The sequence below is a fragment of the Saccopteryx bilineata genome, chromosome 1, assembly GCF_036850765.1.
Source record: "Saccopteryx bilineata isolate mSacBil1 chromosome 1, mSacBil1_pri_phased_curated, whole genome shotgun sequence".
NCBI lineage: Eukaryota > Metazoa > Chordata > Mammalia > Chiroptera > Emballonuridae > Saccopteryx > Saccopteryx bilineata.
In genome coordinates, this window is record NC_089490.1 from 6,323,478 (window position 1) to 6,339,248 (window position 15,771).

Sequence of the window (15,771 nt, forward strand, 5' to 3'; positions counted from 1 at the left end):
GTAACACCACAACTTGCCCGTCTCTTCCAGTTTGCGTTCTGCACGCCGAGGGCGGTGGGGCGAGGAGGCCGGCCAGCCGCCTGGAGCACCAGCCAGCAGCGTCCTGCACCCAGCACGCCTCCCCACGCCCGTCACCCCACGCCATTCCCCCTCTTCCTCCAAAGTCCCAGGCCTGCCTGCGAAGCGTCCAGCAAGCCGGAACGCTGTCGTGCAGTCGGGAGTCCACGCGATCTCCCGTGGGGGGGGGGGGAGAAGCTCAAGTCGCAGCCCCCACCGTGGAAAGAAAGAAACGGGCGTGCCGGTGGGGATCGGGCGCAGCCCGAGGAGCCGAGGATGCACAGGGGAGCAGCCGGGTCGCCGCTCCAGCTGTCCCGGGGCTCCCACTCCAGCGGGGACGAACCTCCCACGCCCGCGCAGAGCCAGAGCCGGGCGAGGGGCACTGCCAGCCCATGCCTGGGAGAACGTCCCCTTCCACCGGCCAGGCCGACGCGAACGCGTCGGAAATGACGTGTCCGCGGAGACCCGCAAGGTCCGCCACGTGGGTGGCCGCCGCCGCTCCCAGCCGCCTCCTCCCGGGACTGGCCTGCAGAGACGTGGAGCGCGGAGGGCGCCACTGCCGCGCCCCCCGGAGTCAGCCGAGCCGAGCGGAGCCGGAGCCCGAGCCCGAGCCCGAGCCCGAGCCCGCGCCCGCGCCCGCGCCGCCGCGGGATGCGCAGCCTCGCCCGCCCGCGCCCAACGGGCAATGGGCTTCAGCGCTCCGCCGCACGCATGCGCAGGCGCGGCCCTCTCCCCGGAGGACCGCTCGGGTCACCTGGGCAACCGCGTCTCCGCCACCCGCTCCTCCGGGCCCCTTCTCGCCCGGGACCTGCCGCCATTGCCGCTGCCGCCGCTTCCCCGCCCCCTCCGCGCGCACGCGGGCCCCGCCGGCTACCCCGACCGGCCTGTCGGCGCGGCTTCCGCTTCCGGCGAGCATTGTGCGTCGCGCTGCGCGGCGCGGCGGGGGCGGGGCGAGGAGGAAGGAGGGAGGCCGCGCCGCGGCGGCTCCGCGCCCCGCACTGCCGGACCGAGGCCGGGAAGGTAGGTGTAGTCCCGCCCCCGCCGCGCCGGGGACCCCGGAACCCCGGGCCCGCCCCCGCCGGCCGGCCGTGCCAGCCCCGCACGCCGCGCCCCCAGCGCCCCGCGACTGCGTCACCGGCCCGCACGTAACCACAGCTGCCTCCCCCGCCGCGGGCCCGGGCGGGCGCTCGCCGCCCCGGCGACGTCAGCGCGTCCGCCGTTGCTTGGCTACCCCGCCGTCCCCCCCACGTCCCGACTCCCGCCGTCCCCGCGGGTCTCGGCTGCGCCCCAGCGGAGGGCGCCCCGTCTCCGCGTCGCACCCCTCACCTGCACACGCGTCCTTCCCCGCCCACCTCTCCCCGGTCCAGCCCCTGCGCGTCCTCGGCCGGGAGGAGATGGAACCGGGGGTGGGACCGAGCGCTGGACCACGCTCAGGACAGGGGCGCGGGTGCGGGACCCCGCGCAGTGGTGGAAACAACACGGGGCCGTGCCTGAAGTGTGCCCTCCTCCGGGGGCGGCACGAGGACGAGAGGGAGAGATGACAGCCCTCGCGGGGGCTGCAGCCCCGAGTCCCCCTCCACTCACTTCCCCCTCGTGTTCGCACCACTCTCTGCCCGTCTCGATCCCGACCTAGCTCCTTCCTGCTCCCTCACTCTGCACGCGGTGCAGCTCGCCCTAGGCGGCCGGGGCAACCGCATCTGACTTGAACAGTCCTGGTTGGGGGAAGAAATGAGGTCCAAACAAGTTGCTACTCCCAAGTAAACACTTCGCGTGACCCATCATCGTATAAAGGAAGAATGAATAATCATTGTTAATCCAACTCATCATATGGCCGCTTCTCTCTCGGCACACAGACCTACTGAAGATGTCCTGCTATTGGGCCCCTTGGAGGGGGGGTGGACAGCAGGGGCCATGGAGATTCAGAAATCAACCTTTGAGAGAGAGAGAGATTAGAAGCATCACCCTATAGTAGCAACACCTTAGTTGTTCGTTGATTGCTTCTCATACATGCCTAGACTGACGGTCTTCAGCTGAGCCAGTGACCTCTTGCTCAAGCCAATGACCTTGGGCTGCAGCCAGCGACCTTTGGACTCAGGTCAGCAACCGTGGGTTTATGTAGATCAGTGGTCCCCAACCTTTTTTGGGCCACAGACCGGTTTAATGTCAGAAAATATTTTCACGGACCAGCCTTTAGGGTGGGCCGGATAAATGTATCACATGACCGAGACAAGCGTCAAGAGTAAGTCTTAGACGGATGTAACAGAGGGAATCTGGTCATTTTAAAAAAATAAAACGGAAATAATGTAAGTTATTTATTCTTTCTCTGTGGACCAGTACCAAATGGCCCACGGACCAGTACCGGTCCGCTGCCCAGGGGTTAGGGACCACTGATGTAGATGATCCCATGCTCAAGCTGACAAGCCTGTGCTTAAGCCGAGAAGCAGTGACCTTGGGGTTTTGAACGGTGACCTCAGCATCCCTGGTTGATGCTCTATCCACTGTGCCACCACCTGTCAGGCGAGACATCAGGCATTTCCTATGAAAGTGGCAATATTTTGACCCTGGTCAGTTGGCTCAGTGGTAGAGCGTCAGCTCAGCGTGTGGAAGTCCCGGGTTCGATTCCTGGCCAGGGCACACAGAAGAAGTGCCCATCTGCTTCTCCACCCTTCCCCCTCTCCTTCCTCTCTGTCTCTCTCTTCCCCTCCCACAGCCAAGGCTCCATTGGAGCAAAGTTGGCCCAGGTGCTGAGGATGGCTCCATGGCCTCTGCCTCAGGTGTTAGAATGGCTCTGGTTGCAACAGAACAACGCCCCCTGGTGGGCTTGCTGTGTGGGTCCTAGTTGGGCTCAGGAGTCTGTCTGCCTCCCCTCTTCTCACTTTGGAAAAATACCCCCCCAAAAAAAGTGGCAATGTTTTAAGGATGAGGTAGGGGACCAGCCTCTGTTTTATGTATCTTTTCGATGCGTTTACACTTCTGAGGCTTCACTTCCGGGAGAATTTGATTGCCTCTTTTTTTTTTTTTTTTTGTATTTTTCTGAAGCTGGAAACGGGGAGAGACAGTCAGACAGACTCCCGCATGCACCCGACCGGGATCCACCCGGCACGCCCACCAGGGGGCGATGCTCTGCCCCTCCAGGGCGTAGCTCTGTTGCGACCAGAGCCACTCTAGCGCCTGGGGCAGAGGCCAAGGAGCCATCCCCAGCGCCCGGGGCCATCTTTGCTCCAATGGAGCCTTGGCTGCGGGAGGGGAAGAGAGAGACAGAGAGGAAAGAGGGGGGGTGGAGAAGCAAATGGGCGCTTCTCCTGTGTGCCCTGGCCGGGAATCGAACCCGGGTCCCCCGCACGCCAGGCCGACGCTCTACCGCTGAGCCAACCTGCCAGGGCTTGATTGCCTCTTTACTTTTCTTTCTCCATTGCTTCAAAACCTATTACCTGGAGGCACAGGACATCCAAGGAATTAGTTGTCAATTGTTTATTATAAGACTCCAGTCACTGCTGAAAATTTAAAATATTCTGTTATCAAAAAGTTATTGGCCTAGGCTCAGTAATATTCTCTTTAGTATAGTTGCCATGAATGTATCGCTTTTCAGCAGTTCCAAATGGCCAAATGCACAAATAGAAATGGGATATGGTGTGAATCACTTTATTCCAAAAAGAGGGCATACTTCCTTTAGTCTAGTCTGGTAAAGGAAGAAGAGATTGTTGCTTTTGCCTAACGAATTCCATTTATCACCATTGGTTACAGTGAGAGAACAGGGGCAGAGACTCAAGCTTAGGGCCCAATGGACTATTATAATAAAATTCTTTTATGGCATTACACTTTAAAGTGTACCTAATTTAAGAAATCTTAGCCCTGGCCGGTTGGCTCAGTGATGGAGCGTTGGCCTAGTGTGTGGAAGTTCCAGGTTTGATTCCCGGCCAGGGCACACAGGAGAAGCGCCCATCTGCTTCTCCACCCCTCCCCCTCTCCTTTCTCTCTGTCGCTTTCTTCCCCTCCTGCAGCCAAGGCTCCACTGGAGCAAAGTTGGCCCAGGTGCTAAGGATGGCACCACAGCCTCCACCTCAGACGCTAGAATGGCTCTGGTTGCAACAGAGCAACACCCCAGATGGGCAGAGCATCGCCCCCTGGTGGGCATGCTGGGTGGATCCCGGTCTGGCGCATGCGGGAGTCTGTCTCTGTCTCCCCACTTCTTTTTTACAGAGAGAGGGATAGTTAGGGACAGACAGACAGAAACAGAGAGAGATGAGAAGTATCAATCATTAGTTTTTCGTTGCGACACCTTAGTTGTTCATTGATTGCTTTCTCATGTGCCTTGACCGGGGCCTTCAGCAGACCGAGTAACCCCTTGCTCGAGCCAGCAACCTTGGGTCCAAGCTGGTGAGCTTTGCTCAAACCAGATGAGCTTGCGCTCAAGCTGGCGACCTCGGGGTCTTGAACTTGGGTCCTCGCATCCCAGTCCGACGCTCTATCTACTGCGCCACCGCCTGGTCATGCTCTCCCCACTTCTCACTTCAGAAAAATACAAAAAAAAACAAAACAGAATCTTAATACTTTGACTTCTGCGGTGCTTGGTGCTTTCCCAAACTCCTGTCTCATTCATTAGGAAAACGCGTCAGACTAAGGTGCATTGGTCTAGAGCTGCTGGTTTGGGGACGAGTGGCTGAGCCTGCATCAGAGGAGAGTGTGGACTCGAGTAGAAGGCAGCCTGTGTCTAACGAGGGAGAGCAGAGGGGAAGGAAGAAAGGGCAGCTGTGTGTCAGTCTGCTGAGGAGAAAATAAAACTAGTTGGATGGCTCAGCCACAGGGTTTGAAAATGGAGGAACAGCAGCAACAGAAGGTTGACTCTAGCGGAAGAGAGCTGTAACTGTCAGCGGGCTCCTGGAGTTAGGGTTTTACAGTGGATGAATGTCGGGGCGGGGACGGGTGCAAAGAGAAGCTGAGCCTCCAGCTAACCCTTCTCTCCGCCCCTCGCTGTTCCCTAAGTTGAGTGATGGCCGAGACCAGCCTGCTGGAGGCCGGGGCCTCTGCCGCCTCCACTGCCGCCGCTCTGGAGAACCTGCAGGTGGAGGCCAGCTGCTCCGTGTGCCTGGAGTACCTGAAGGAGCCTGTCATCATCGAGTGTGGGCACAACTTCTGCAAAGCTTGCATCACCCGCTGGTGGGAGGACCTGGAGAGGGACTTCCCCTGTCCCGTCTGTCGGAAGACCTCCCGCTACCGCAGTCTGCGGCCCAATCGCCAGCTGGGCAGCATGGTGGAGATCGCCAAGCAGCTGCAGACGGTCAAGCGGAAGATCCGGGACGAGAGCCTCTGCCCCCAGCACCACGAGGCCCTCAGCCTCTTCTGCTACGAGGACCAGGAGGCCGTCTGTCTGATATGTGCAATATCTCACACCCACCGGGCCCACAATGTCACGCCACTGGACGACGCCACCCAGGAGTACAAGGTGAGGAAGCGACACCCGTGACACGACCTCAACACGGGGCCGGACACCCGTGACGTGACCTCAACACGGGGCGGGACACCCGTGACGTGACCTCAGCACGGGGCGGGACACCCGTGACGTGACCTCAGCACGGGGCGGGACACCCGTGACGTGACCTCAGCACGGGGCGGGACACCCGTGACGTGACCTCAGCATGGGGCGGGACACCCGTGACCTCAGCATGGGGCAGGAGGGAGGCGCGGGGGCGGGGCCCCTGGGGAGAGGACGGTGAGCTCCTGAGGGCAAGGCTGTGTCTGGCCCTCAGTCCAGTCCCCCAGAGCCTCCACAGGGGGACACACAGTCCGTCTGACAAGGTGTCCTCAAGCGTGGAGACAGCAGTGGTGAGGAGCACCGCCAAGTGTCTGACTGCTCTGACACATTTGAGTGCGGGTGGTCTTGGAGTGGACCACAGTTTTCATAAATGAAGGAGACCACGTGGAGGAGACCCTATTTGGGAAGAAGGAAGGAGAGGTCTGGTCTCCTGGTTCTGGCCCCGCTCAGAACGCCCCCTCCCTTCCCATCTGTGTTGGGAGTAGTGTCGTGTCACGTCAGGCCGATCGCCGCCAGAGGAAGCTGACCCTGGCTTCTGTTTGCATCTTCCCCAAGTAACGGATAACATGACATCTGGTTTAAGTTATTGTGGGGGCGCAGGGTACATGTCTGAGTACCAGGAACTAGAGATTTCAGTGTCTTAGCGCTTTATCAAGTACTTTGCTTAATTATGTTAATAAAGTCTTGGAAACAAGCTGTAAGGTAGTTCGCAGTGTAAGCAAGGGTTTATCATATTTGCAGGTGGTTAGAGCGGGCGGGGAGTACAGGGTCAAAGCAGGACATCGGGTCCAGAAGGCCGCTTGGACAGTGGTGGGCAGGTACTCACGTTAGGAGATGGATAGGTTGCTGACAGCTGGACCGCCGAGACTCGGGGAGAGGGAAGTCTGTCCAGCAAGGAGGGCGGGAGGGGCAGGCTGGTGGCAGAGGGCGACCTGTAAGAACCTGACATCGCAGCTGACAGCAGAGGAGGGAGCTGGATCGAGAGGTGGTGAGATGGACAGGGTGCAGGCAGGTGGTTTAAGAGCAAAGGGCTGACCTCTGAACACGGGCTGTGCCCGCCAACCCCAGAGGCCTGTCCCGCTTCCGGCCCCGCAGGAGAAGCTGCAGAAGTGCCTGGAGCCGCTGGAGCAGAAGCTACAGGAGATCAGCCGCTGCAAGGCCTCCGAGGAGAGGAAGCCCGGGGAGCTCAAGGTACGGGCGGCCATCGGGGCAGGGGAGGACGCTCCGCCCAGCGCAGGGGTCCAGTTTCCCAGGGGGGCCGAGCGGGGAGCTCAAGGTACGGGCGGCCATCGGGGCAGGGAAGGACGCGCCGCCCAGCGCAGGGGTCCAGTTTCCCAGGGGGGCCGAGCGGGGAGCTCAAGGTACAGGCGGCCATCGGGGCAGGGAAGGACGCGCCGCCCGGCGCAGGGTTCAGTTTCCCAGGGGGGCCGAGCGGGGAGCTCAAGGTACGGGCCACCCATCGGGGCAGGGAAGGACGCGCCGCCCCGCGCAGGGGTCCAGTTTCCCAGGGGGGCCGAGCGGGGAGCTCAAGGTACGGGCCACCCATCGGGGCAGGGAAGGACGCTCCGCCCCGCGCAGGGGTCCTGTTTCCCAGGGGGGCCGAGCGGGGAGCTCAAGGTACAGGCCACCCATCGGGGCAGGGAAGGACGCTCCGCCCCGCGCAGGGGTCCTGTTTCCCAGGGGGGCCGAGCGGGGAGCTCAAGGTACGGGCCACCCATCGGGGCAGGGAAGGACGCGCCGCCCCGCGCAGGGGTCCAGTTCCCCAGGGGGACCGAGCGGGGAGCTCAAGGTACGGGCGGCCATCGGGGCAGGGAAGGACGCGCCGCCCAGCGCAGGGGTTCAGTTTCCCAGGGGGACCGAGGAGAGGAGGGTGTGGAAGGGCCGCCCGAGAGGAAGGGGAAAGGGACTGACCCAGAGCTCCCAGAGGAACTGCCCAGGGGCACTGCCTAACTCCGGTCTGCTCAAGCATGCCAGATGCTGTTCCTAGAGCAGGGGTCCCCAAACTACGGCCTGTGGGCCGCATGCGGCCCCCTGAGGCCATTTATCCAGCCCACGCCGCACTTCCGGAAGGGGCACCTCTTTCATTGGTGGTCAGTGAGAGGAGCCTAGTTCCCATTGAAATGCTGGTCAGTTGATTTAAACTTACTTGTTCTTTAAATATTGTATTTGTTCCCTTTTTGTTTTTTTACTTTAAAATAAGATATGTGCAGTGTGCATAGGGATTTGTTCATAGATTTTTTTTATAGTCCAGCCCTCCAATGGTCTGAGGGACAGTGAATTGGCCCCCTGTGTAAAAAGTTTGGGGACCCCTGTCCTAGAGTGTTCTTCCCACCCCATCCTCCACCTGTCGGAGCCTGTCCGTCCTTCCGCAGCGTGAAATCCGCTTCCTGTGCAGCTCTTCCTGACCTTTCCGAAGTTAGCTTTCTCCATTCTCACACTGTGGGCGTTCTTTTCATAGCATCGCCACATTGGTGGCACGGCGTTTTGGTATCTGTCTTATCTCTTCAGTTGGACAGTGAACAGGTACTGATAGTAGCAGTATCGGTAACTCGTATTTATTGAATTCTTTGGCTGTTTGTGAAATCCCAGATGATCAGCGTCGTATTAGGTCCTAGGGTTCTGCCCGGGTTGAACTTCTGAGTGCAGGTTAGACTTGGCATGAGTGGGACCATGAGAAGCCAGGAGGCAAAGGGAAGGATGTCCTAGAGGTCCTCTCTGACCAGTGGGAACGAGACACCGTGTACGGTAGGTGTTACCCCAGTTTACACGGTGGAAATGGAACTTGGATAGTCCAAGCCTGTTTAGTCCAAGATCACGTGGCCAGTTTGTGGCAAACCAGGTGCCCCAGTTCTGCATGAATCAATAAGTAGTCATTAAGCTCCCAGTGTAGGTCAGACCCTGTGTCTGACACTGGGGGACAATGACGAGCAAACTCCCTGGCCCTCCTGGAGCTTACAGCCGAGAAGACACGACAAGTGTGACGTGGCAGAGAGCACAGCTGGAAGCTTCAGGAAGGGTCCCAGAACAAGCCATGAGCTTTTGGTGTTGAGATTTAGGGATCACCAGAAATTAAACACAGAAAATAACAGAAACACTAATTTTTTAACAATGACATTTTAACAGAAAGCTAGTATTATTACCTTAGTCCTTTATTATTTTTTTTTAATGAAACTTGTTTTCTTTTTCTTTTTTTTTACAGGGACAGAGAGAGTCAGAGAGAGGGATAGATAGGGACAGACAGACAGCAACAGCGAGAGATGAGAAGCATCAATCATCAGTTTTTCGTTGCAACACCTTAGTTGTTCATTGATTGCTTTCTCATGTGCCTTGACCGCGGGCCTTCAGCAGACTGAGTAACCCTTGCTCAAGCCAGCAACCTTGGGTTCAAGCTGGTGAGCTTTTTGCTCAAACCAGATGAGCCCATGCTCAAGCTGGCGACCTCGGGGTCTTGAACCTGGGTCCTCCGTATCCCAGTCCGACGCTCTACCCACTATGCCACCGCCTGGTCAGGCTACCTTAGTCCTTTATACATTTTTTAAAAAGATTTTATTTATTGAATTTACAGAGAGAGGAGGAGAGTGGGGAGAAAAGTATCAACTCGCAGTTGCTTCACTTTAGTTGTTCATTGGTGGTTTCTCACATGTGCCTTGACCAGGCAAGCCCCGGATCTCAACCCAGCGACCTCAGTGTTCAAGGTCCACGCTTCCTCCACTGCGCCACCACAGGCCAGGCCTCTATACATTAACAAAGCAAATATCTGAGGGTTGTTTTTTTTTTTCATTTTTCCGAAGCTGGAAACGGGGAGGCAGTCAGACAGACTCCCGCATGCGCCTGACCAGGATCCACCCGGCACGCCCACCAGGGGGCCACGCTCTGCCCACCAGGGGGCGATGCTCTGCCCCTCTGGGGCGTCGCTCTGTTGCGACCAGAGCCATTTTAGCACCTGAGGCAGAGGCCATGGAGCCATCCTCAGCACCCGGGCCAACTTTGCTCCAATGGAGCCTTGGCTGTGGGAGGGGAAGAGAGAGACAGAGAGGAAGGAGAGGGAGAGGGGTGGAGAAGCAGATGGGCGCTTCTCCTGTGTGCCCTGGCCAGGAATCGAACCTGGGACTCCTACACGCCAGGCCGACACTCTACCACTGAGCTAACCAGCCAGGGCCTGCACTTTTATCCTCGTAACTACATGTGACATCGTCAGCAGTGCAGCAAACATAGATTCAGACTGAGGTAATCGTGTCATAACATTGACTCAACCACCACAAGCAGCTTAACTCTTGGTGACATAATTTTTCAAAATGACAACTTTTGGTCAAGTCCTAAGAAAAACAAAGTGTGGGCTTGTTCATCGTTCCTGAAAACTTCAGGTGTATATTATGTGTTGAAGAGTCACTCTGTGTTTGTATATAAAACAGCATGCAAGGTCAGGCCTTGGTGTTTGAGCGGCCAGCAGAGCCTCGGAAGATGGGGCAGGACAGTCCCACACACCAGGGGCCCAGCGTCTTCTCCAGGAACGTCCCCAATCACAGCAAACAAACCGCCCCTTCCCCGAGCATCCCTAGAGGGAGGTAGCACCTCCCTAAGAAGCAGTGCCCTGGCCCTGGCCAGTTGGCTCAGCGGTGGAGCGTTGGCCTGGCGTGCGGGGGACCCGGGTTCGATTCCTGGCCAGGGCACATAGGAGAAGCGCCTGTTTGCTTCTCAACCCCCCCCCCTCCTTCCTCTCTGTTCCCCTCCCGCCGCCAAGGCTCCACTGGAGCAAAGATGGCCCGGGCGCTGGGGATGGCTCCTTGGCCTCTGCCCAGGCGCTAGAGTGGCTCTGGTCGCGGCAGAGCGACGCCCCAGAGGGGCAGAGCATTGCCCCCTGGTGGGCAGAGCGTTGCCCCTGGTGGGTGTGCCGGGTGGATCCCGGTCGGTCGCATGCGGGATTCTGTCTGACTGTCTCTCCCCTTTTCCAGCTTCAGAAAAATACAAAAAAAAAAAAAAAAGGCAGTGCCCTGCAGATACGGTGACAGCAGAGGATAACGTGGCTCTATGAGGAAGAGCCTTTCTGCTTCCTCTTTACCAGTTAGGAACCCTGCATTCCACCCACTCATCACCCCTACACACGCACACGCACGCACGCACACACGCTGTCCTGTCACTGCTTTTCGTGACACTGGGATCTGTCAGTTCATACACTTGGGGGGGCACGCTGCCCCCGCCCCCGCTAAGCAGCCCCGCCCCCTCCCCTCAGAGGCTGGTGGAGAGCCGGCGCCAGCAGATCCTGAAGGAGTTTGAGGAGCTGCACCGGCGGCTGGAGGAGGAGCAGCAGACGCTGTTGTCGCGGCTGGAGGAGGAGGAGCAGGACATTCTGCAGCGCCTCCGGGAGAACGCTGCCCAGCTGGGGGACAGGCGCCGCGACCTGGCCCACCTGGCCGCCGAGGTGGAGGGCAAGTGCCTGCAGTCCGGCTTCGAGATGCTTAAGGTTCGACCTCCGTCCCCGCGCGGCCCCGCGGGCCCAGCACGGGGTAGCTTTGCGCAGGCCGTTCTGTCGGCCCGGGAGGCTCAGCCCTCCGCTCTGCTCCTCTGACCTGCCCTTTCTCCCCGGCACCGCCGGCTCTGTGCTGCAGAAAGCCCCTCCGGTACCTCCCGCCCCTTCTGATCATGTCTGTGTTCTGTCTTGTCAACAACCCTGTGCTTGCCTGTACCAAAGAACGAGACCCACTCTTCTGGAGGAGGGAGTCTAGTCTGAATTTGTGGAAAAAGAAAACTCTGCTAACAGTCGTGTAAATGCAGTTACTGTTACTTTCAAGCCCTGGAACTTGGTCTACCTGATGTGGAAAAGGGATGGAGTGCTAGCTTGAAGGACACTGGAATTATGTATGAATAATATATTGCCTTTGATCTGTCAATGCCTCTAAATGTCTGAAATCATTTGTTCTCTTAGGCAGATGCGTGGTCTTAGCCAGGCCGTAGGAAACGTTTCCCTTAGAGCTCAGACCAGCAGCGTGTGTCTCAGTGAGGCGTGTGCACACGGGTCTGCAGCAGCGTGTGTCTCAGTGAGGCGTGTGCACACGGGTCTGCAGCAGCGTGTGTCTCAGTGAGGCGTGTGCACACGGGTCTGCAGCAGCGTGTGTCTCAGTGAGGCGTGTGCACACGGGTCTGCAGCAGCGTGTGTCTCAGTGAGGCGTGTGCACACGGGTCTGCAGCAGCGTGTCTCAGTGAGGCGTGTGCACACGGGTCTGCATGCGGATGGACTCCTGATGTGCCTTCTCATGTCCTCTCCTGTCTGTGTTCTGCCTTCCACATTAAACTGGGCAGTCCTGGGAGACAGAGATGTGTCTCCTTTGTCTTCTGGACCCCAAGTATTTGCAAATCAGGATCGGCACACGTTACTAATGTTTAACCAATGCCAGACGGGAGATATCAAACTGTAACGGGGAGTCTGGCCCATCCCTGTACCGCCAGTCTGGAACTTTCTGTACCCACCCTCAAGGAGACGGGTGTGTGGCTGGTACTTGGGGCACAGAGCAGAGACACAATCCCTGTCCCCTGCGCTGAGCCCCAGTGTCTGCGAGGAGCACAGACAAACAGGAAACGTGGAAGTGATGTAAGTGACCACGCTCACAGTGACCTGAGGCTGAAAGCAGGGGCAGGCTGGGAGAGACGCACCAGTCCCCGGAGCTCTCTTCCTGGCGCTGTGACCTCCGTGTGCCCTGTTTTTATTCTAGAGGTCTAGCACCCATCCCCTGGAGCTCTCTGCCTGGCGCTGTGACCCTCCGTGTGCCCTGTTCCTATTCTAGAGATCTAGCACCCATCCCCTGGAGCTCTCTGCCTGGTGCTGTGACCTCCGTGTGCCCTGTTCCTATTCTAGAGGTCTAGAACTCGGGAGGACGGGGGGCCTTTGCCTATAGAGCCGTGACCACCAGGACCAATGCTGCTTTCTTTTCTCCTTCCCTCTAGGATGTCAAAAGTACCCTGGAAAAGTAAGTGGTTTCTGCATCTCTTGAAGTGACTTAGGGCTTGGCTGAGAGACAGAGGGTCCAGTGAGGAGTTAGTTGGGGGAGTAAGGATGGGAAAGTCACGCAGCCTCTGGGTCACTCTGGGGAAAGGTCTGTCACATCCGTGAAGCCAGTTAGAGAGCAGATGACTGGGAACAGCAGCCCCTTACCTCTTTCCCTCTGAGCATCAGGACTTCCTTGCAAAGGAGATGCCAAGATGGTGTGGCCAGAGCCTGCCTCTGCCTGAATGTGGAATTGTGTCCAAACAGGACGGCAGGAGGAAGGGGCTGGGAGGCGGAAGGGAGCTGCCCACCTGCACGCAATATAACACTATTCCCAGAAAGTTCTGAGACTCACTCCCGGCTAAGGACTGGTGCAGGGGACGGCGTGGCTCTCCAGACGGGCAGAAGAAAGCAGTGGGCAGGGCTGTCCTCAGTGAGGGGAGAGCGGCAGGATGGCGCCCCTGACCCTGCCCTCTCCCGTCTGCCTGTCCCTCCTAGATGTGAAAAGGTGAAGACCATGGAGGTGACTTCGGTGTCCATACAGCTGGAAAGGAACTTCAGCAACTTCCCCCGACAGTACTTCGCCCTGAGGAAGATCCTCAAACAGCTCATCGGTGAGTTGTTCCCCAAAGGGAAGTTGCAGAGGGGTCAGCGGAGGGAGACGGTCCATAGGCCCTCCAGTAGCCGGGTCAGTTACCCAGCTGTCACTTTCCGTGGCCCCGCCCCCTCCCCCGGCCTTTGGTCACCGAGTCACAGAGCTCCAAGTGAAAAGCCTCGCTGCCCTCCACTCTTAGGGCCACACCTTTCTGAACAGGGACTCAGGAAGATTAAATAATTCACCTAAAACATGTCCGCTCTTGAGAGTGAAAGGGAATGTCGTTAATATCCGCTCAGTGTAAACAGTCATAACCCTGAGGGTGTCTTCTGCATCCTTCTGAACACACTGCCCACTCTTTCCGGCCCCTGGACTGTGCCTGGGCTCCTCTGCCCAGGGGAGAGGGTGGTGCTGGGGCCCGAGGAGGGCGGGGCAGAGGGCCCTGGGCCGCCAGCCCTGCAGGCAGGGGCGCGCTGTGCTTCTTTCTGGCAGGCCAGGGCTTCCTCCCTCCCTCAGGTGACCCCATGGCTTGAGACAGCTAGCCAGACCACAGCGTTCTGGGGACCCTTTCGGGGCAGGGTCTGCGAGGCAGGCGCGTTGAGCTATTCCCGTCCTCATCCAGCTCCCCACTCTGGCTTCTCCCGCCAGCGGATGTGACCCTGGACCCCGAGACGGCGCACCCCAACCTGGTCCTGTCGGAAGACCGGAAGAGCGTCAAGTTCGTGGAGACGCGGCTGCGGGACCTGCCGGACACGCCGCGGCGCTTCACCTTCTACCCCTGCGTCCTGGCCGCGCAGGGTTTCACCTCGGGCCGGCACTACTGGGAGGTGGAGGTGGGCGACAAGACCCACTGGGCCGTGGGCGTGTGCCGGGACTCCGTGAGCCGCAAGGGCGAGCTGACGCCGCTGCCCGAGACGGGCTACTGGCGGGTGCGGCTGTGGAACGGGGACAAGTACGCGGCCACCACCACGCCCTTCACCCCTCTGCACATCAAGGTGAAGCCCAAGCGGGTGGGCATCTTCCTCGACTACGAGGCCGGCACACTGTCCTTCTACAACGTCACGGACCGCTCGCACATCTACACCTTCACCGACACCTTCACGGAGAAGCTGTGGCCTCTCTTCTACCCGGGCATCCGGGCCGGCAGGAAGAACGCCGCGCCCCTCACCATCAGGCCCCCCACAGACTGGGAGTGACAGGGAGGGACGTGGGGGTCACGGACGAGGCAGGACCAAGAGCTGTGGGCCTTCCCCTGAGCTGCTGGGCGTCTTGGCGGCGGCCCGGTTCCGGTCCTGAACCATCTGGGAGACACCTTGGTTTCTAGAACGGTTTGTGTGGAGGAGCAGACCAGCCTGGTCCGGGTGAGAGCACAGCTGTCTCCCTCCTGCGGTCAGGGCGGGAGCTGGGTCCCCAGGATCACCTCCCTGCAGACCATCAGGCTTGCTGTTGCGCAGGACGGGCTGGAAAGGAGCAGAGGCCCCGGAGACGGAGCGGCTGTGGAGGGGGAGACGCTCCAGCCAGAGGAGGAAACGGACGCCCCTGTCCGTCCCCCCGGGAGGCTCGCCCCACAGCCGTGTTTCCTGAGGAAGAGCACGGGTAGACACACCTCCAGCCCGAAATAAAAATAAGTGACAGTTGCTCTCATGGGTCTAGAAGTTCAGGGGGTTTTCGGAGGGCAGAGTGGGCATCAAGGAGGTTACAAAGGTCAGGGAAGGAGGCGAAAGGACCAGATCCCTAGAGGCTGATGAAGGGGAGAGGGCGCTCTTTGGCCTTCTGTTGCCACCATGTGGCTGCCACCGTGAGTGGGGCTGGCCAGAGGCGGTGGTGTGGGAAGGAGGGTGAGAAGGAACAAGAGGAGAACCCGGGCCCTGTCTCGGCCTTCAGCAGAGCTGGTCTATTGCCTGCCTTCCTAGCTGATCGTCTCCAAGACGTCGGCCCCCTCACTCTTCAGGGGGGTCCCGGAGCTCCTGCAGACGGTCTACCCTTTCTCTGCTCTCCCAAGGGAACTTGGAAAGGAGGGAGCCAGGTATTAGAGGACACAGTATTTCTATCCAAAGCTCAGGCCTTAAAGAATGTTACTAAGTAATTACTCCCACTTTGTCAGCCTTATTACCTGGCAAAGGTGTACTAGCCAGAAAGGGAGAAAGGAAATGGGTCTTTCTCACCCTGAAGACGGGGTAGAAGAGGGTGGTGTGTGGGGGAAGGGCCGGGTGGGCAGCGTCCTCCTGCCTGTGTGCATCTGGCCTGGAACCCGTGTGCACAGGAGCCGGTCTTCTGCGTGTTGGCCATTCCCCTACCAGAGAATGTAAACCACTTCGTGTTAGGCCAAAATAAACCAAGCTGCAGGGTGCGTATGTTGTCAAAAAAAGGTCAAGCGATGCACGCCAAACCAAACTGGTGACTCGGACAGTCTGCTGCTCGGTGACGGAGTTCACAGAAGGTTGGGACGAGAAGCTGCAGTTCAGTGAGGGCGTTTCAGTCCCTCCACCACCTCAACAGGACGCTGTCCACTCCTCTTACCTTCGTGCCTTGACTGTGGTTTCTTTGTTGCAAGATGCTTTGGTTGGAAAAACAATAAGGAACAAAGATCCACTGAAGTGATCTGTG

General features: G+C 58.8%; 1 protein-coding gene across 2 annotated transcripts; it reads left to right on the forward strand.

The window, feature by feature from the left end:
- The first annotated feature begins 940 nt into the window (after window positions 1–940).
- On the forward strand, window positions 941–15,765 carry TRIM39 (tripartite motif containing 39). 2 transcript variants are annotated; one of them, XM_066256631.1, is made up of 7 exons: window positions 941–1,077; window positions 5,041–5,500; window positions 6,659–6,781; window positions 10,821–11,051; window positions 12,530–12,552; window positions 13,068–13,183; window positions 13,813–15,765. In XM_066256631.1, exons 2-7 carry the CDS (start codon window positions 5,048–5,050, stop codon window positions 14,358–14,360), a joined length of 1,494 nt encoding a protein of 497 aa, XP_066112728.1. In that variant the 5' UTR covers window positions 941–1,077; window positions 5,041–5,047; the 3' UTR covers window positions 14,361–15,765. The 2 variants fall into 2 exon arrangements, with proteins under 2 accessions (XP_066112728.1, XP_066113589.1); XM_066257492.1 differs by having other exon boundaries at window positions 6,686–6,781.
- The last annotated feature ends 6 nt before the right edge of the window (window positions 15,766–15,771 follow it).

What these genes read in the sequence shown, in the direction of transcription:
- TRIM39 (XM_066256631.1), top strand. Translation starts at nt 5,048, where the DNA reads ATGGCCGAGACCAGCCTGCTGGAGGCCGGGGCCTCTGCCGCCTCCACT. An exon ending in GTCAAAAGTACCCTGGAAAA is followed by an intron (nt 12,553 to 13,067) that starts GTAAGTGGTTTC and finishes TGTCCCTCCTAG; the next exon opens with ATGTGAAAAGGTGAAGACCA. An exon ending in GATCCTCAAACAGCTCATCG is followed by an intron (nt 13,184 to 13,812) that starts GTGAGTTGTTCC and finishes TTCTCCCGCCAG; the next exon opens with CGGATGTGACCCTGGACCCC.